Raw genomic sequence first — 22,037 nt, 5'->3', positions numbered from 1 at the left:
GAATGCTTTTTCATGTGCTCTCTACATTTGTCTCTTATTAACCTCTTACGTGTATTCCTTGGGTACTGCTTCCTTTTCAGTTACATGTATTGGAAATCATCTTCCAGTATGTTGACTTACATTTTGACTTTTTTTGCAGCATCTTTTGATACACAGTAACTGTTAACTTTAATGTAGTCATATTTATCTCTTTTTCTTTAATCTTTCTTTAACTTAAAGCTATAATTATATTCTCCTGACATGTAAATAAGGGCTTACCCTTCTCATATAAATGCTAGAATTGATTTCTTTATTTCGTGTGAGGTAGTGGCCCAGTAGCTCCTGACCATTGACTGATTGTCCAGTCTTAACTTGGGAGCTGCTGCTGTCATAAACCAGCAGGTCTGTAAGTTCTGATACGCAGTAAAAGAAGTATCTCCCCCAGTCCCCTCCATATGTTTTGTTTCCTTGAAAAATTTCTTGTTTATTCTTGGTCACTTGCCTTCCAAATCATTTTAGAACTCAGCTTTCCTAATTTCTAGGAAAAAGCCTGTGGGGATTTAAATTGAAGTTTTATTGGTTTTGTATAACAATTCAGAGAGAATTGGCATCTTTATGATGCTGCGTATTTGTTATCAGTGACTCTTTTAGTAATATCTATTTAAATCTTAAGTATTGTTTTGGTGGAAAGAAATTGAGTTGATTTCTATATACAGTATATTGACATATTTAGCAACTTTGTGAAGTCTCTTAGTAATTTAAGTACTTTTTTATGAATTCGTTCTCCCTCTCTTCTCTGTCAGTCATATCTTCTGTGAATAAAGACTGTTTAACTTTTTCCTCTCACCCTTGTGTCTTTTATTAATTTCTTTGTCATATTATGTGAGGAGCCCTCCATACATGCACTCAATAGATGTGAAGGTAGACAAGATGAAAAACAGAGTATATTTTTTGAAGTGTGATTCTGTTTTTCGAAGAGTTGATTTCAAATATCACCATTAGTTGTGTTTCTACAAGTGTTTGGTAGGTACTCTCTTACCAGATTCAGGACTTACTTTCTGTTTATAATAGGATAAGAGTTTTGATAATGAATGTTAGATTTTGAATAGGATCTCATTCTACTCTTTTCTTTCAGCTGTTGTGACAATGTGTTTTTTTTCCATCAACTTACTGGGTGGGGACTGAGGAGATATACCAGCTACATACTTCTGTGATAAACCAGGACCCATATATATTTTATTTTTTATACATTGCTTCTTTCATATTTCCCAGTGTCTGTTGAAAGGACACGTGAATTACATGTGACAGAAAAAATAAAGCAATTTTTGTCTCTCCTTGACTGTAGTCATGCTTTTGCTTTATCATTAAAATTTTATTAGAAATATTTTAGTATGTAGTTACTTTCCTTACTATTTTTGCTGTGTATATAGGAATAATAATAATATATGATTTGTAGATAGGTTTTAAATTTTGAGAAATTTGGTAATTTTTTTCCTAGAAAGATTACTTTTATAACTTACTGTATTGTCCATTTTTCTTTCTTCCTTTAGATGGGACAGTTTTTTAATAAGTTGTATTATTAACAGCTTAATGGTTATAGAAAGAGACTTAATCTTCTGTTTTTCTTCCTAGGTTAGTGACTTTGGAAAACAGCCCCTGTGTTACACCAGAGTTGCTTCGTATATTTCAGAATATGTCCCCACTTCTTGGTATGTGTGAAAGTGTAAACACAATACTGTTTTTGAATGCAGCCATAATTTGGGACCCTATAGGCGACTTTAAATTATACCTTCCATTTTTACAGAAGTCCCTCATATTCACAAACAAGTTTAATAGTGTTTTAATAGTTTTTAGATATGTTTCTATATAACTTTTTAGAACAATTTCTGCTTATTAAAGAGTAGGCACCAAATTTACTAAATAATTAAAGCCAAAACAGTGTTCTTGTAATATTAATTTCATATTAAGTTTGAACTTTGTCTGGTAAAGTTTTTGTGTTTCATAGTAGGTTCTATAAGGTATTTAAAAGATTATATTGTAAAGCTGCTTCTGTATACCGTGGTATTATCCAGTTCCTTTACAAAATGATTTTATGCTGTCACTTGTTCACAGATGAACTCTACATATTTCTGATTTAGCTAAGACACCAACAACATGAAGACTATTAAATATTGGCAAATTATATTTATTGTTTCTTTAAGTAGTACTGATGTATAGACATGCAAAATCATGAATAATGTTCTAGAACCATCATTTGTAGCATATGGGATGGGAGAACTAGACACTGCTAGGAGTGGGGCCTTAGTCTCTTTTGGCCACCTTGGATGAGTTCTAGTTTTTTATTTTGTTTTGTTTTTACAATCTGAACATGTATTCTGTTGATAATTAATGCTAGGGAATCCTTTCCTGTTATATGTCACCTACCATTCACAAGTATGTAATTCCTTGCATTTTTAAAAAAACACAGTATTTTGTTTATAGAGTTGTTTTGTGAGAGATTTTACCAGTAGAGGTTCACATTTAAACCCATGGAGTAATATAAAGTTTGTATATAGTGCAGTTTACGCACCTTTACGATTGTTTTTCAGTCTGAAGAATACTATCATTTATTTATAAAATGTAGAAATTAAGTTTTTTGCATTCATAGTAATCATTCTTTAAGAGTGATCCATGAAGCAACTTTAGTTCCTTCATTAGAACTTTGTGTCTACTAACTAAATATTGTCAGGGGAGGGCATTTTCAGCAGTATCTTAAGACTTTTTTTTCTGGGAATTCATTGTAGTGAGTAGTTTTATTAGAGGCAAAATATTACTGAGTTATAATGATATATTAGAAAAGTAGATTAACTTTTTGACAGATCAACATATGTGTACTAAAACACTATTATAACTAATTAGAAAGCATCTCATTTGCTGGATGGTCACAGTGGGTAGGTAGATAAGGTAATCAGTCCTTCACATTTTCTCAGATTTTCTATTATTTTACCCCATTCTCCAGAATAGATCACAAACAATAAGCAAAATACCATCTGTTTTGTAATAAAGAGCCACTTGCCATTTATCATCTAGTGTCCCTATAAAATTGTTGAAAAAATTCCCAAAGATGAAGACTGTGACAGTAGACCAGTTGCTTGTTGCTGGTCTCCTAACAAAGTTTTATCTGTCTTTAAGAAACCACAGGGAATGAGATTGGAAATTATCCTTTTCACTTCCCTTAACTCTCTGCTGAAGGCCTTTTAGTTCTACTCTTCCTAACCTGGACACCAAATACGGTGTCATTCTGATTAATCCACAGTGTTCCTTTGTGCTTGACCTAGGAATAGAAAGCTCATCCAGAGCCATTGCCAACTTTGTCATGAATAGGATTCAGCCATTTTCACTTATGGGTGACTTTATACAGTGATGTCACTTTGCCTGTGTTATTTGACCCCAAATTCAACCTGCCTGACCTTTACAGTGTAACAAGAGAAGGGTTGGTAGACAGGAAAAAAGAGACTTAAACAAAAAGCATTGACTACTAAGACTCTTTGACACTATTTTGAGTAGAGACTCAAGCATCATAGTACCATAGTACTATGGTGTAAGCACCATAGTACAGTTTAACCATAGAAAGCTCTGTACTTGATGCATAGACCTGGCGAATCAGTAAGGACTTCTCTGTGTTTAGAACAGTGTCTGGTGGGGCACCTGGGTGGCTCAGTTGGTATAGCATCTGACTCTTGATTTTGGCTCGGGTCATGATACCAGGGTCATGAGATCAAACCCTGCATCAGGCTCCACCCTTGGTGGGGAGTCAGTTTGAGATTCTGCCCGTCTCTCTGGTCCTTTCCCTGCTTGCACGAGCATGCACACGTGCACGTGCTCTCTCTATATATAATATAAATAAATCTTTAAAAAATACAGTGTCTGCCACATAGTAAAGATTATTTTTTTATAGTACATTTTAGTAAAGATTATTTGTTTTGCAATTATATATGTTAATATTACTGTTAATATTACTGCTAATTTAAAAGAAAAAGTAACCAGAATATCTGAAGGATTTTTACTTAACTAAATCAAGAACTAGTGAAATTTCATCCTTGTGATAATTGATAATTTGGTTTAAGCTTTTTTAATATTCAAAAATTTTAAAAATCCTGTATTTTACAGATAGTAGCAGTGAATATAGATTATATGGATGCTATTAAATTAGTTTATTTCCTGCTTTTCTCTTTGAAAACACTGTATATAATTTGCTTTATGCATTATGGTATGTATATTTGTTTTGAAAATAGGAAGAAATTCTGTTTACACATTATACCTGTGCATGTTTAGTATACCTTGACAGCAGCGTTACCTTTATTCTTGAGTGTCACAAAACTAATTTTTATCTGTAGCATTTTGCATATGCATTCTTTCATATAAACTTTAGGATTTATTTTGAAATATAACCAGAATATTTATTTTAATCTTTTAAGAATATAGATCAAAAGGAATACTTAGTTTTCTTATCAGTGAAAACATATTCTTTGTCATTATATCCATGATTTTTAAATTTACTTACCGAATATGATAGCAAATATTTTTTATAAGTAGAAATAAAGCTTTTGCAGGAATTTTCTCATTTTCATTTAAAATATGTAAAACCAACAGTATTGAATGCTATTTAGATGTTTAAGTTAGTGATTTTTAAGGTGTTTATTGTGAATAAATACAAGGCTAAAATTCATTTTATATCCTTTTTCCTAAATGTAAATAGAACCAGAGGAATTTAAAGTTGAACCAGAAGCTATCACTAAAAGACACTTTTTTAATCAGTTATTTTCATTAACCTGTAATGTATTTTTTGCCCCAGGGGTATAGGTCCGTGAATCCTCTGGCTTACACATTTCACCACACTCACCATATTACATACCCTCCCCAATGTCCATAATCCAACCACCCTCTCCCTTCCCCCACTCCCTTTGTTTTGTGAGATTAAGAGTCTCTTATGGTTTGTCTCCCTCCCGATCCCATCTTGTTTCATTTTTTTCCTTCCCTACCTCCCAAACCCCCCCACCCTGCCTCTGAAATTCCTCAGATCATGGAGATCATATGATAATTGTCTTTCTCTGATTGACTTATTTTGCTTAGCATAATACCCTCTAGTTCCATCCATATCATTGCAAATGGCAAGATTTCATTTCTTTTGATGGCTACATAGTATTCCATTGTATATATATACCACTTCTTCTTTATCCATTCATCTGTTGATGGACATCTAGGTTCTTTCCATAGTTTAGCTAATTGTGGACATTGCTGCCATAAACATGTGGGTGCATGTGCCCCAGTGGATCACTACATTTGTATCTTTAGGGTAAATACTCAGTCGAGCGATTGCTGGGTCATAGGGTAGCTCTATTTTCAACTTTTTGAGGAACCTCCATATTGTTTTCCAGAGTGGCTGCACCAGCTTGCATTCCCACTGACAGTGTAGAAGGGTTCCCCTTTCTCTGCATCCTCACCAACATCTGTTGTTTCCTGACTTGTTAATTTTAGCCATCCTGACTGGTGTGAGGTGGTATCTCAGTTTTGATTTTGGTTTGATTTGGTTTGGTTTGATTTGGTTTGATTTGTATTTCCCTGATCTGAGTGGTGTAGAGCATTTTTTGATCTGTCTGTTGGCCATCTGGGTATTTTCTTTGCAGAAGTGTCTGTTCATGCCCATTTCTTGATTGGATTATTTGTTCTTTGGGTGTTGAGTTTTATGAATTCTTTATAGATTTTGGATACTAGCCCTTTTTCTGATATGTCATTTGTGAATATCTTCTCCCATTCTGTCCGTTGTCTTTTGGTTTTGTTGACTGTTTCCTTTGCTGTGCAAAAGCTTTTGATCTTGATGAGGTCCCAGTAGTTCATTTTTGCCCTTGCTTCCCTTGACTTTGGCAGTATTTCTAGGAAGAAGTTGCTACGGCTGAGGTTGAAGAGGTTGTTGCCTGTGTTCTCAAAGATTTTGATGGATTCTTTTCTCACATGGAGGTCTTTGGTCAATTTTGAGTTTATTTTTGTACCGTTGGATCCTGTTGGCTAGTATTTTGGTGAGAATTTTTACATCTGTGTTCATCAGAGATATTAGTTTGTAATTCTCCTTTTCACTAGGTTCTTGGTCTGGTTTTGGGATCAAGGTAATGCTGGCCTCATAAAATGAGTTTGGAAGCTTTCCTTCCATTTCTATTTTTTGGAACAGTTTAAGAAGAATAGGTATTAATTCTTCTTTAAGCTTTTTAAAAAGATTTTATTTATTTATTTGAGAGAGAGAGATCACAAGGAGGCAGAGAGTCAGGCAGAGAGAGGGGGAAGCAGGCTCCCTGCTGAGCAGAGAGCCCGATGCTTGGCTTGATCCCAGGACCCCGAGATCGTGACCTGAGCTGAAGGCAGAGTCTTAACCTACTGAGCCACCCAGGCGCCCCTAATTCTTCTTTAAATATTTGGTAGAATTCCCCTGGGAAGCTGTCTGGCCCTGGGCTCTTGTTTGTTGGGAGATTTTGGATGACTGCTTCATTCTCCTTACTGGTTATAGGTCTGTTCAGGTTTTCTATTTCTTTCTGGTTTGGTTGTGGTAGTTTATATGTCTCTAGGAATGCATCTGTTTCTTCCAGATTGTCAAATTTGCTGGCGTAGAGTTGCTCATAATATGTTCTTATAGTTATATTTCTTTTGTATTGGTTGTGATCTCTCCTCTTTCATTCATGGTTTTATTAATTTGGGTCCTTTCTGTTTTCTTTTTGATAAGTTTTTTCTTTCTTTTGGGTTTATCAGTCTTATTAATTCTTTAAAAAAACAGCTCCTAGTTTCATTGATTTGTTCTATTTGTTTGTTTGTTTCTGTTTCACTGATTTCTGCTCGGATCTTTATTATTTCTCTTCTTCTGCTGGGTTTAGGCTTTCTTTGTTGTTCTTTCTCCAGCTCCTTTAGATGTAGGGTTAGGTTGTGTATTTGAGACCTTTCTTGTTTCTTGAGAAAGACTTGTATCGCTACATATTTTCCTCTCAGGACTGTCTTTGCCATGTCCCACAGATTTTGAACCATTGTGTTTTTATTATCATTTGTTTCCATGAATTTTTTCAGTTCTCCTTTAATTTCCTGGTTGACCCATTCATTCTTTAGTAGGATGCTCTTTAGCCTCCATGTATTTGGGTTCTTACCAAATTTCCTCTTGTGATTGAGTTCTAGCTTCAGAGCATTGTGGTCTGAAAATATGCAGGGAATGATCCCAATCTTTTGGTACCAGTTGAGACCTGATTTGTGACCCAGGACGTGATCTATTCTGGAGAATGTTCCATGTGCACTAGAGAAGAATGTGTATTCTGTGGCTTTGGGATGGAATATTCTGAATATATCTGTCTGTCCATCTGGTCCAGTGTGTCATGCAAGGCCTTTAATTTCCTAGTTGATCTTTTGCTTGGATGGTCTGTCCATTTCAGTGAGGGAGATGTTAAAGTCTCCTACTATTATCATATTATTGTTGATGTGTTTCTTTGATTTTGTTATTAATTGGTTTATATAGTTGGCTGCTCCCACATTAGGGGCATAGATATTTAAAATTGTTAGATCTTGTTGGACAGATCCTTTGAATATGATATAGTGTCCTTCCTCATTCCTTATTATAGTCTTTGGCTTAAATTCTAATTTATCTGATATGAGAATTGCCATCCCAGCTTTCTTTTGATGTCCATTAGCTTGGTAAATTTTTTTCACCTCCTCAGTTTAAATCTGGAGGTGCCTTTGGGTCTAAAATGAGTTTCTTGTGGACAGCATATGGATGGATCTTGTTTTTTTATCCTTTCTGATATCCTGTGTCTTTTGATTGGGGCATTTAGCCCATTTACATTCAGGGTAGCTATTGAAAGATATGAATTTAGTGCCATTGTATTGCCTGTAAAATGACTGTTACTGTATATTGTCTCTATTCCTTTCTGATCTACTACTTTTAGGCTCTCTCTTTGCCTAGAGGACCCCTTTCAATATTTCCTGTTTGGCTGGTTTGGTGTTTGCAGATTCTTTTAATTTTTTCTGTCCTGAAAGCTTTTTATCTCTCCTTCTATTTTCGGTGATAGCCTAGCTGGATATAGTATTCTTGGCTGCATATTTTTCTCATTTAATGCCCTGAATATATCATGCCATTTCTTTCTGGCCTGCCAGGTCTATGTAGATAAGTCTGCTGCCAATCTAATATTTCTACCATTGTATATTACAGAACTCTTGTCCTGAGCTACTTTCAGGATTTTCTCTTTGTCACTAAGACTTGTAAGTTTTACTATTGGATGATAGGATGTGGACCTATTTTTATTGATTTTGAGGGGTATTCTCTGTGCTTCCTGGATTTTGATGCTTGTTCTCTTTGTCATATTAGGGAGATTCTCTGCTATAATTCGCTTCAATATCCCTTCTGCCCCTCTCTTTCTTCTTCTTCTGTGATCCCAATTATTCTAATATTGTTTCATCTTATGGTATCATCTATCTCTTGAATTCTCCCCTCATGGTCCCGTAGTTTTTTTGTCTCTCTTTTGCTCAGCTTCTTTATTCTCCACCATTTGGTCTTCTATATCACTAATTCTCTCTTCTGCCTCATTTATCCTAGCAGTAAGAGCCTCCATTTTTATTGCATCTCATTAATAGCTTTTATGATTTCAGCTTGGTTAAATTTTAGTTCTTTTATTTCTCCAGAAAGGGATTTTATTTCTCCAGAAAGGGTTTCTCTGATATCTTCCATGGCTTTTTTGAGCCCAGCTAGCACCTTGATAATCATCATTCTGAACTCTAGTTCTGACATATTACCAATGTCTGTATTGATTAGTTCCCTAGCCGTTGGCACTCTTGTTCTTTTTTTTGTGTGTGTGATTTTTCAGCCTTGTCAATTTATCAAGATAAAATAAATGATATGAACGAGAGAATAAAATACTAAAGGGGCGGCAACGACCCCGGAAATTGTTTGTTAATCAAATCAGAAGAGACCCAGAACCGGGGTAGAAGGAAGGGGGCAAAAAGAAATAAAAATTTAAAAAATTTTGAAAAATTCATAGATATATTAGACTGGTGAATAAAACAGAGCCACGCACTTGATTTTGGGTGTATTCTGGTCTCTTAGAAGAAGCTAGCTTCCAAAATTTGAAAGAAAGAAAAACTTATGTATATACAAAAATAAGGGTAGACACAGTGAAGGGATGGAATATGACTATGAAGATGAACATTAAAAAAAAATTCTAAGAGGGGCACCTGGGTGGCTCAGTGGGTTAAGCCGCTGCCTTCGGCTCAGGTCATGATCTCAGGGTCCTGGGATCGAGTCCCACATCGGGCTCTCTGCTCAGCAGGGAGCCTGCTTCCCTCTCTCTCTCTCTGCCTGCCTCTCTATCTACTTGTGATCTCTCTCTGTCAAATAAATAAATAAAATATTAAAAAAAAATTTCTAAGAAAGGCATTGATAAGTTGGTTGGAAAAAGAAAAAACAAAGGATGAGAGAGAATGTGCTCAGGCCGGAGACTAGAACAAAGCCATGTGTTAGATTTAGGGTATATTTTGATCTATTAGAAGAAATTGTATCTCAAAATTTTAAAGGGAAAAACCCTATATATATATACAAAAAGTAAGGTTAAATATAATGAAGGATAAAATATAACAATGAAGGTTTAAAAAGATTTTTTTTAGAAAGGCATGTTAAGATAAACTAGTTTAAAAACGTTAGAAGAGGAAAGAGGAAAAGTTAAACAAAAAAATAGAATAAGAAAGAAAATAAAATTTAAAAAATTTAACTTGGCAAGACTAAGGGATCATGGGGAAAAAGCCATGAATTCTATGCTTTGCTTTCCCGTAGCTCTGGAATTCCACTATTGTTGATCAGTGAGATTGTCCTTGGCTGGCTGTTCTTGCTGATCTTCTGGGGGAGGGGCCTGTTTCATTGATTCTCAAATGTCTTTGCCCGAGGTGGAATTGTACCACCCTTGCCATGGGCCACGCTAAGGGATCTGCTCAGGTTTGCTCTGGTAGCTTTTGTTCCCTGAACACTTTCCATAGAGCTTTGGAGGAAAAGAATGAAAATCGCAGTTTACCAATCTTCGGCCCAGAGGAGTGAGAGCTTGGGGCCCCACTCCTCACCACGCCTTCAGAGAAAAGCAGTCAATCCCTCCTGTCTCCCTGGTCTCCATGGCACTCTGTACTCACCCAGCCTGTGACCGAGCATTTCTGTCTCCGGCGCTCAGACCATTTGAAGTCTCCAAACCCATCAGATTCCTGCCCTATGCTCGTGCGCTGCTTCTCCCAGAGGAGGAAGGAGGGGTTTTTCTGGATTTGCCAGTTGTAGGTTCCCTGCTCGAAGTGCAGTGGCCCGACTGTGCCTTGGATCACAGTTTAAGGTAACCCCAATATGAAAGCTCACTCCTGGGCTCTGTCTTTTTAGTCGGCTTCCCTGCTCATACCTGGCAGCTCTGCCACACTCAGACACCCCCTATCTTTCTGTGACCCCTGGGACCCTGACCTCACTGTCCCCATGAGGGCTCCACCCCTACTTAGCCTCTGGAGAGACATCAGTGGACCAGACTTAAAAGTTCTGATTTTGTGCTTCGCTGCTCCACCGCTTGCTAGGATCCGGCCCGTCCCCCCCACCATCACCCCCATTGCGGTCTCTCTTCCCCATAGCTTCAGATTCACTTCTCCGTAAGTCCTGCCTTTCAGAAAGTGGTCGATTTTCTGTTCCTAGAATTGCTGCTCTTCTTTTCTTCTGTCTCCTGTTGAGTTTGTAGGTGTTCAGAATGGTTTAGTAACTATCTAGCTGAACTTCTGGGACTTGGTGTCATTTCAGTCTGCTACTCCTCCACCATCTTGCTTTTGTCCAAAAATAATTTTTGATTAACTTAGTTCTCAGGGCTTGTTTTTAAAATCATTTAAATCTGTTTTACAATGTTAATTTACTTAGTATTCTCATTACTTGGAAGATAGTTAGCTGACTGTTTCTTATCAATGTTGTCATAAATGTCAAACTAATGTTCCTTGACCAGTGAAGTTTTTCTGCTGTTAACTTTTTACCTGATTTGGAAGGGGCTTTTCCCTATCTGTCTTCATGATGTTGTAGGCTCTTTTACACATTTTAGCCCTCTTATATTATCAGAATTTGAAATAAAAGGAAAAATGATGATAGTGTCCTTTTCCAACATAGAATTAAATAGTATGGTTAAATGTAGATTCCTGTTGAATCTCTTTAACGTAATTTAGTAATTTGTTCTCTCTGCCCCATTACAGAGACTTTACGGAAATAAATAAAATGTAATATGAAAGTACAGGTTTTAGGAACAAAGGAATAAAGGGAGAAAAAAGAGCTCACAGAGTAAAAGTTTTTAATTAAAGTAACAGATATAAATCATATGTGCTCAGTATAGTTAGTTACTTTGGGCCAGAGATTTGCCTCTGAGTTCATTCATAGGCTGTGAAAGAAAAACTTGATCACTTAAATTAGGGATTTTCAGTCTGGATACTATGGACATTTTGGATCAGGTAATTTTTTGTTTTAAGGGACTGTCGAGTACATTGTAGGAAGTTTAATAGCCTCCTTAACCTCAGCCCACTAGATGCCAGTTGTAACAACAACCAGTTTCCAGACCTCGCCAGATATCTTGTAAGAGGCAGTAGCCTCTGATTGAAAGCATTTGATTTAAGTTATTCACAGAGTCTGAATGTAAATACAGATCTCTTGCATCTTGAAATAAAGCTCCTTCTGATACTAAACCAGACCGTATTCCTCAGTCTCACTAGGAGCTCATGGATATAATGAACAACATTCACTGTACTTTAAGTTAGGCATGATAGCATGCCCTAGAAAATTGAGTAAAGGCTAACCTTGCCATGATGGAGACATGGAAAACAGTATGACATGACCTAGTCACTTGAGTATTTGCTTCTGTAGATGGATCCAGGAATAGTTCTTAAAGTATCTGCAAATAAAGTATCTGCAAATAGAGACACTGTGGTTTTTGAAACCAGTTCTTAAATACTGTTTCCTTCATTATGTGTATTGGTAAAAGTTGAGATGGCAGTGTTTTAGAAATTAGACATGCCTGGTGTGTAGCCATTTTAAGTTCTCACTTGAATAAGACTGTCCTTGCTTATCACAAATCATTTCTAGTCTGCTCTTCAATGTTGGCCTGCTAAAGAGTGTACACAAGTCGAAACTTGACTGAACTTTCTGCTGGAGGAGAAGACACTGAATTTTCCTAACAATAACTTTATATAGTATAAAGGCTTGCTCATTTACCCTGAAGTTTCATCTTCTCATGTGAAAAATATTTATATGACAGCCTTCATTATTTCTTTTTATGTCTTTCATTAGCACAGTAACAAAGTTGATTCATCCCTGTCCTTTCCACAATTTTCATTTTTAATTACTCTTTTGAATCCTAAAGTATATGTGTGCTTTTAAAAGACATTTTGAGCAGGCAGTAAAATTTTCCCTTTCTTGTAAAAGTGTATGGGGAATTCTTATCTGAAGAGAATGTAGGATAGGAGTTATTTATGAGCTAGAGCCTAGGTCAGTATTTCATCAGGAAAACAAAAATCTTTTTTTAATGTGTCCTATTGCAAGTGAAGAGAATTTTGAAAATATTAACAACAAGGACGGGTGCATTTTAGATATGGATATTTTGGGGTCATGTATTGATCTGTAAATTATATACATAAGATTTATATTCTGTTGTATATTTTATGTGATAAAACATGTAAAATAACACTATGAACATTTGATCATGTACAGTTTTAATAAAATAGTTTTCTGCTTTGCTCTAGAACAGCTAAACACAATCCTTTCCTATGCTATTCTGGTAGTTACATTTTTAGCAATATTTTTAATGTGTAAATTCTTACAGGGGAGCAGATTTGAAGATGAGTCCAAGGATTGAGAATTACCTAAACACAGTAGTAAAAGTTTTTGGAGTGTGAAAGGACTCTTTTCATAAGTAGTGTAGCATATTCAATACCAGTGAAGTAGCACTCAGTAAATGCTTACTGAGTGAACCATTTAAGCACATGTAAAAATGTGATGGTAAAATGATTCTGTTACTTGTCATTTACCATGCTGGTAATGTAGTTCGAAATGAAAAGTTTGGTTCATATAGTATGTGCTTGTTTTCTGAAAGGGGGAAAAACAAACCTGGGTGCTTAATTTTTTTCCCTAAATTATTTTAACTAGTGGCAGGTATATGGGGAGGTACTCAGTTATAGGTTGATGTCAGTTTTTAGAGAGCTGTTTATATCCCAGTAGTCTGAACAGCACTCAGAAGGTTTGTGAAGAAAGGTATATAAATTAGTTTTAAATAAATTGCTTCATTTAAACTGATTTTGAACATTGAATTAACCTTTCCTTTTTAAAATAAATTCATTGGCAGAACTAAGTTCAGAAAATCTCAGAACCTGCTTTAAGATCATCAATGGTTATATCTTTTTATCATCAACAGAATTTCTACAGGTACGGTGTAGTAGTTTTTGCACTGTAAAAATTTATGTAGTTCTTAACTTTGTTTCTCATTTGAAATCCAGATACCTTTTAAAAAGTTTTAAAAGTTTTAAGATACTTAAAGGGGGGGAAAAAACTTTAAAAGCACTGTAGGGCAGATGTGATGCAGTTCCTTGAATTGTTACTAACACAGAATGTATGCTCTAAAAATAAATATAGCCTTGTATTTCTGCAAAAGTCAGCATCGCAGTAAACTGTATTTATCTTTTCTAATCTTTTCCTAAGAGTTCTAACCGAAACTTTACATGCTTAGACCTTAAGTACATAATTTTCAAATAGATTACAATGAGTTCTAAATTTAATTTTTGCCCATTTTAATACTGCAAATATATGTATATTTTGACTTTTGATTAAATTTCAGACATATGCAGTGGGTCTCTGTCAGTCCTTTTGTGAGCTGCTAAAGGAAATTACTACAGAAGGTCAAGTTCAAGTGCTCAAGGTATTGTCATATTTTAAATGAATATTGTAAGTTTTCCATCTGTATTTTGTGAAATTGGACCTTCATTTGGGTTTGCATGATTGGCGAGAAGGAGAGGAGTACTTTTAGACGGTATTTTCTTTTAGTGGTAATCAGTTGCTATAATACCTCTGGACCAGAAGTCTCAAATTTGAATGTGCATACAGATATCCTGAGGATGTTTTTAAAATGTGGATTTCACATTTCTGACAAGATTCCTGCTGTTGGTATCCTAATCAAGGTGCAATCTCCCTGTCTTTCCCCCACCTCATCCTGAGACCTTACTTTTAAGCAAGGCTTTAAAAATGTTTACGAATTGTCCAAAGACTGGTGACATGTGATACTTCCCACTGCTCCAGTTGGTTAGCCTCCTTTCGGGAAGAAATTTTACTATAATGTGGGACTTTCAATTTGCATTGGCATTGTAGTTATACTATAAAACTTGTGTAGATTGAGCATGATTTAGAACATAGTGTCAAGTCATTATGTTGTATACCTGAAAATAATATAATGCTTTATGTCAGTTATACCTAAATTTTAAAAAACCTTATAAAGTAAGCTCTGAGGTAATGTTTATGCATTATATCTTTATAGATTAAAGATATATATTATCTTTATATATTGTATATAATTGTGTAGCATTAAGAGCAGGCTCTGAGTTGTATATATTTATGCATTAAAGATGTAAATAGTATCAAATATATATTTATAAACATAAAATTATTTATAAATATATAGTGAAATATATCTTTACATGTTTGTATGTGTATACATATATATATAGGTGCTTTATGTATGTACTTTGCAAGAAGATGTAGCTGTTAAAAGTTTCACCTCTTCCTACACTCCCTTCCCCCTTTTTTTTATTTCTTAGCTGTGTTCTTTGTCAGATATGGTCAGATACGTGAGATGGTTAGGTGAAATGTTAATTATCATAACAAAGTTGCATTTATTGTATGAAAACCATGGCATATCTTTAGATCCTAAAAGCTATATGATTTCGTCCCAGTGAAATTGTAATGTCTTTGCCCAAAGAGGTTCATTGTAGGAAATGTACAATTCACCCCTGAACAACACAAAGGTTAAGGTTTTAGTATATGTGCTGCCGAAGCGAGCACCACAAAGGTTAAGGTTAAAGACCCTCTGCACATTAAAAATCCAGGCTTAACTTATGACTCCCCATAAACTTAACTATTAATACCCTACTGTTGACTGAAGTCTTAAGGATAACATAAACAGTCAATTAACACATATCTTTTAAATTATATGTATTATATACTGTATTCTTAAAGTAAGCTAGAGAAAAGAAAATGTTAAAATCATGAGATAAAAATGAAAAAAAAAAAACTCATGAGAAAATGCATTTATAGTACTGTACTATATTGAAAAAAATCTGCATATATGTGGACCTGTGCATTTCAAACCCTTATTCAAGGGTCAGCTGTATGTAACTAATCACTGTAATTTGTCATAGTAATCCACAGTATATTGGGGGACTAAGTAGATAAAAGTTTATGCAGATGGTAAAATCTTCTTTTGTATTAACCACTGTGATAGCTGCTCTATAGCTAATAAGAGTAATCATCAGTTTGAACTTATTGAAGCATTATAATATTTAATATGTTGTTCATCAGACATTTATTGTTCACACGCACATATAGAACTCCAGATACCCATGTTACAATGCTCATTAATTTGACTTTCAAATTGGTAGCAGGTTGCATTTGGTATCTTTGGTCCTTATCCATTTATTCATCATATAGGTTATGGGTCAGCAAACTTTTTCTGTAAAGGACTGGGTAGTAAATGTTTTAGGCTTTGTGGGCCATGCAGTCTTTATCTCACATATTTGTCTCTGCTATTGTAGGATTGAAAGCAGTTACAGATGATAAGTAAGTGGATGAGTGGCTGTATTCCAGTAATGCTTTATTTACAGAATTATGGCGTGGGCATAGTTTGCCAACTGCTGGTATTGGAATTAAGTTTTCAGTTATAAAGTGATCAGGCAGGAAGCCACCTATAATTAAGGACTTTGTATGTTTGCTAGGGCTACTGTAGCAAAGTACTACAACCCTGGTGGCTTAACATGCTGGAAATTGATGGTAATTATCTTTCTCACAGTGCACTAGACACTGGAAGTCTGAAATCAAGGTGTTATCAGGGCCGTGCTCTCTCTGAAGACTCTCGGGGAGAGTTTGTTCCATGCCTTTGTCTTAGCTTGTGATGATTGCCACCAAGCTATGGCTTCCTTGGCTTGTACATTTACCGCTTCAGTCTCTGCTTTCCCTTGCGCATGATGTTCTCCTTGTATCTCTCTTTTCTAATAAGAGTACCAGCCATAACAGAGTAGGGGCCTACTCTAATAATATCTTACCCAGTTACATCTGCAAAGAGCCTGTTTCCAACCACATTCATGAGTACCTAGGATTAGGATTCCAACATATCTTTTTGGAAGGCACAATTCAACCCATAACAAGCATTTTTTTAATTTCTTTTTTTTATATTTTATTTGACGGAGAGAAAAAATATGGAACGCTTCACGAATTTGCGTGTCATCCTTGCGCAGGGGCCATGCTAATCTTCTCTGTATCGTTCCAATTTTAGTATATGTGCTGCTGAAGTGAGCACCGTAACAAGCATTTATTGTTGAAAAGTGAAAAGATGGCTTTTGTTGTGTGGGGATGAAGTATGGAGGACTTGACTGGAGTCGGTTTTGTAGATGAAAGTGACCCAGTAGAAGGGAGGATGGCTCTAGATCATACAAGGATTGGGATTTTGAATCAAGAGCACTTGTGGAAAGATTAGTTTGAAGGGGGGTTGGGCCGGAGTGTGTTTTCTGAGAGGGTTGGCCAAAATGGCAGTGATTGAAGCTGTAGATAATCATGTTAGGTAAGAATATCAGTATAGGAAACTGGATGTGACCTAGGTGTTTTCAGTTACAAAGGAGACAAGGTTAGAGTGGCCTGATGCCTATCACTCTTGAGGCAGAGGTATGTTGCCAGATGATGAGAATATTTGTAATTTCCATAGCGTAGGGGGCATGAATATTACTTACCTCAATATTCATTCTTTAGTGAATTCTAGATTACTGCTGTTGAAATTGATACTTTAGATTGTTGATTCACTCTTTTTTTTAAAGATTTTATTTATTTATTTGAGAGAGAGAGAGAGGGGGAGAATGAGAACATGAAAAGGGGGAAGGTCAGAGGGAGAAATGGACTCCCTGCAGAGCTGGGAGCCTAATGCGGGGGACTCCATCCCGGGGACTCCGGGATCATGACCTGAGTCAAAGGTAGTGACTTAACCAACTGAGCCACCCAGGCACCCCTCTTGATTCACTTATATTTTAGAATGATGTCTTTAGGGTTTAAGAGAATTCTTACAATACAGAAAGGCTTTTAACAGGTGTTGAAATAAAAAGATCTTTGGGGGCGCCTGGGTGACTCAGTCGATCAGGTGTCTGCCTTTGGCTCATGTCATGATCCCAGGGTCCTGGGATTGAGCCCTGCATCAGGCTTCTGCTCAGTGGGGAGCGTGCTTCTCCCTCTCCCTCTGACTGCTCTTCGGCCTGCTTGTGCTCTCTGTCTCTCTGTCAAATAAATAAAATTTTTTTTTTAAAAAGATCTTTGGTTAATTCTCATTTTTTCCAGAAAATTCATTTATCAAACCCATTACTTCACCATACTATCTGATTTTTCTCTTCTGCATTTGAAATCACAGTAGAAACTTGAAACCAAGATAATGTTGTAAACTAAAAATAGGGTACATACAGTAAAATATGATAAAACTCTATTTTAGTGGCATAGATGCTTTAGTTTCTTTTCTAGTATAGGGTTTAAAGCATGAGAATGAAAACTGCAGTTACAAGAGAAGCCTGTGGTCTCTGAAGGAATAATTACAGAAATCTGTGGCTTTTAGAGACCCTGGGTGCTTGAGGCCTGGTCTACTGTCACATGTCTATTCCTCCTCAAAGCCACTATTTTCACAGTATTCTCTAAGCTGCAGAGATTACGAGTAACATTAGACATGTTTACAGAAATGTTCTTGTGAATTTTTAATGCATTTATGCCCTTAACCAAACCGATGTAGTGTCAATGTATAATTTTACTGAGGACCTCATTTGTCTTAACTAATCTTAGCTTCATCTTTTGCCTTGGTGGTAATTTATTTTCTGGAAGTAGAAGAGATAATAAGGAGTCAACACTATGCCTTAATTTTGAGGAAAAAATGAGGAAAAAGTGACTGGCTGTGTAGGAATGGTAGAAATTTGAGAGGAAATTGTCGTGTCATTTTGTTGTTGTCTGTATAGATTTGTGTGTGTGCGTGTGTGTGTCTTTCTCCTCAAGCTTTTCCGTGATCCTAACTTCAATAAATTATGTATTCTCCTTCCTCTGAATCCATACAATGTAAGTGATTTGGAAGTGAGGGGAATCCATAATTCTTATGTTAAGGATCGCACAGTGCATATGCCTACATCCAGTAGAAATGCCAACTGAAGCAAACGAACTGCCCATTTCCAGTGTTACTCTCCTCTTGACCTGCACTTTGGTTTGCACATCCAGTTCTGTTACTTGCACAGTTCTATGAGTATATTCTGGGCTTAAATTCTCTCATTTGTTACATACGGGATTGTGCCACAAGAAATTTTAATAATTTGTAAGTATGCATTATCTGAAATCCTCTGTTAAATTTAATGTATGTATTCTAAATGATTAAGAAAAGATATTGCTGGGGCGCCTGGGTGGCTCAGCGGGTTAAAGCCTCTGCCTTCAGCTCAGGTCATGATCCCGGGGTGCTGGGATCGAGCCCCGCATCGGGCTCTCTGCTTAGCTGGGAGCCTGCTTCCTCCTCTCTCTCTGCCTGCCTCTCTGCCTACTTGTAATCTCTATCTGTCAAATAAATAAATCTTTAAAAAAAAAAAAAAAAAAAAAAGAAAAGATATTGCTTATGTTTAAACACCTACCAGATAAAGTTTGAATTGCAAGTGGGTTTTTTTTTCCCCGCCTGCTTTTGTAGTATTTTTAGTAACTACTGAAAGACTAATTGTTCTGAGCCATATGAAATGGGCATTGTGAAATTCATTCGAAAAATGGAGCAAGTTTTTAAGGATATGTTCTCAGGAGAATGTTTACTTTCTTTTTACTCTTTATTTTTAATTATATTCTTGCAAAATCACACAATAACAGGCAGGAGAGCAGTAGAGCTTAGTTGGTAAGACTATAGACTGAAGTGAAACTGCCAGGGTTTGAGCGTCGGCGCTGCTACTTCTCAGCTGTGTACTGTGAGCAGGTTCATCTCTGCTCCTCACCTTCCATCTGTGGAATGAGGATGAAAACTCGACTTGTATCCTAGTCTTGAGATGAGGATCCCAGGAGCTTACGTGTATAAAGCACTTAAAACAATGCCTACTGTGTAATCAGGTAATATTAAGTGTTGGCTATTTTTACCTAACTGTATAATTAAATAGTTGCCTAATTATATAATCTCTCTTCAGGGCAGAATAGGCTATGGTACTTGTAGGCCAAATAATTTATTTGGTTGTTAAGATTTTTGGCTCTAAGAAAAACAAAACAAGTTACTCTTACTCTTCTTTTGACCATTTCTCCTAAGCAAGTGTTTATTTAAAATAAAGAATACATCAGTTAAAATTTCAAAATTAAGCAGGCTGTTTCCATAATGATAGGGCTTCATTTTTTTTATCAAGAATTATATATCTCAGCTGGCCCTTTAAAATTAATTATATTTAAATCTTTCTTGCTTTCCCGAAGAGTAGCACAGTCTTTTAAAATAATTTTATTATGAAAATTTCCATGTTTATATAATGTATAACACTACCCTTACACCTTCACTAGAAAAAAACCTTTTTGCTTCTCCTTTTTCCTTTGATGTGAAAGAAGGTGATATCTTAATTGTAGGTCTTTCTTAATTGTGCCTGATAATATTTTATTAAAAATTTCAGCACAAATCATTTATCATATAAGTATATATTAAAATATTCGTATCATTTAACATAAATTACAGATTAAGCCAGTTTTAGATATGCCATCAGGAGTTCTTTGATAGGATATTTACTCGAATTAAAAATTGACTACCTAGGGGCGCCTGGGTGGCTCAGTGGATTAAGCCGCTGCCTTCGGCTCAGGTCATGATCTCGGGGTCCTGGGATCGAGCCCCGCATCGGGCTCTCTGCTCCGCAGGGAGCCTGCTTCCTCCTCTCTCTCTGCCTGCCTCTCTGCCTACTTGTGATCTCTCTCTGTCAAATAAATAAATAAAATCTTAAAAAAAAAAAAAAATTGACTACCTAATAACATTTAACACTATTGTTGTGTAAACATTGCTGTGGCTAAACCAGTACATTTTAATTGAAATCTCAGAAACTGGATTAATTGGTGATAAATACTAGGAGTATGCTAATTATCATGAATAAATTATTTGTTTTTTATATGAAAGAGTGTTTTAGGACAGTGGTCCTTTCATGCCTGCTGGAAAGCTAAGAGAACTCTTGAAATTTTTGTCTTTTTCCTATTCTCAGAGTTCCAGTAAGATATAATAGTTTTTAATATTAACTCATTATTTTCAGGTTTAACATCTCTCAGGTGCTGCTTCTTAATATAGTATGCCATGCAACATTTTTAATATATTTTTGGCTAAATGTCACTGTTATACCTGTTTCTGACAGTATCTGGAAGTAACTGCTTTGTTCTTTGAAGCAGAAAATTATGATGTTATAAAAATTGGATAAAGAGACAAGTATGCCTGCTTTTGGAATAAATAGGAGCAAAAATAGGCTGTATTATATTTTGTGAGTCAGAACAAATTATCTAGGTGAATATAATTATATCCTAAAAATACTCAAATTTGAATTGTTAAACATCTCTTTAATTTGAAATTTGTCTGTATGTATACATACCAGATGGAGTTTAGAAATTCTCTTGTCATGGTCTTATCAAGTAATAATGAGCCAGGTTGCTTTCATTCACTGTGGTAAGGCTTATTTAAGATGGCACAAATATTTTTAAGGTATAATTTATTCTGTAATAATAGTAATAGCTAATACTAGCGTTTACTATATGCTACACATTTCTAAGCACATAACATAGAGTTCATTCAATCCTCATATAAACTTAACAGTGATAGTACTATTCTTTCCCTGATTTTACAGATGAGAAATTAAATCACAAAGAGGTAAATACCTTGTCCAAGGTCACAAACCTAGTAAGTATTAGAGCTGTGATATAAATGTAGGCATTCTGACTTCCGAGTCCATACTATTAATCACCTTGTTTGCAATGTAAGCCTAAAACCAAAAAATGGCTTGATTGCAAGACACCAGCTAAAAGCCTGCATTTTTTCACAGGAATTTTGAAAAACAGTCTGTTCCAAATATATTTAGAAAAGGGATGGATTGAAACCAAAACGTAGTTTAATTTGTAATAGCAAAATGCTGATAAAAAATAATTCATAATAGGTGATTAGATGATTGGAGGTACCCCAGTTTATTAAGCCACACAAAAGAGTACTGTGCACCTTAGAAAGAAATGAAGACAGCCTCTGTATACAGTGTTAGAGTGATTCTGAGACTATAATCAAAGACCAGTATCTAGAGTTTTCTTATGTTTGAAGAGTGCAACCTACAGAGCAGTAGAAAACTAAGCCAAATTAATAATTGTGGTTATGGGGGCGCCTGGGTGGCTCAGTGGGTTAGGCCGCTGCCTTCGGCTCGGGTCGTGATCTCGGGGTCCTGGGATCGAGTCCCGCGTCGGTCTCTCTGCTCGGCGCGGAGCCTGCTTCCCTCTCTCTCTCTCTCTCTGTGCCTGCCTCTCTATCTACTTGTGATCTCTCTCTGTCAAATAAATAAATAAATAAAATTTAAAAAAAAAAATAATTGTGGTTATGTAGGCTGAAGACAGAGAGAGGGTAGAAGGTTGGTCTTTCAGGATTTGTATCTGTTTTTTACTTTGGTTTTTGGAGCCAAGTAGATATTTTACATGATTTAAAATAGTAAAGTAAAACAGTTCCTACGGATCAAAAACAAGCCAAAGTATTTGAATCTATTGTGTTGGTACCATAGCCATTGGAGAAGAA

The 22,037-nt window shown here is 35.8% G+C and overlaps 1 protein-coding gene and 1 non-coding gene across 5 annotated transcripts in view; one reads left to right on the top strand and one right to left on the bottom strand.

Annotated features, from left to right (window-relative positions):
* IPO11 (importin 11) overlaps positions 1-22,037 on the top strand; it is a 213,336-nt gene that overhangs the window by 105,321 nt on the left and 85,978 nt on the right. For all 4 annotated transcript variants that reach the window (XM_046000578.1, XM_046000580.1, XM_046000579.1 and 1 more), the window contains 3 exons: positions 1,612-1,688; positions 13,365-13,444; positions 13,854-13,934. In XM_046000578.1, coding sequence (XP_045856534.1) covers positions 1,612-1,688; positions 13,365-13,444; positions 13,854-13,934 — 238 coding nt within the window. The remainder of the gene's footprint in view (positions 1-1,611; positions 1,689-13,364; positions 13,445-13,853; positions 13,935-22,037) is intronic.
* On the bottom strand, positions 16,474-16,580 carry LOC123939470. Its single transcript, XR_006817853.1, has one exon. It is a non-coding gene; the product is annotated as a U6 spliceosomal RNA (small nuclear RNA).

This window comes from Meles meles, chromosome 3 (genome assembly GCF_922984935.1).
Source record: "Meles meles chromosome 3, mMelMel3.1 paternal haplotype, whole genome shotgun sequence".
Lineage (NCBI taxonomy): Eukaryota > Metazoa > Chordata > Mammalia > Carnivora > Mustelidae > Meles > Meles meles.
This window is presented reverse-complemented; position numbering and strand designations above follow the sequence as displayed.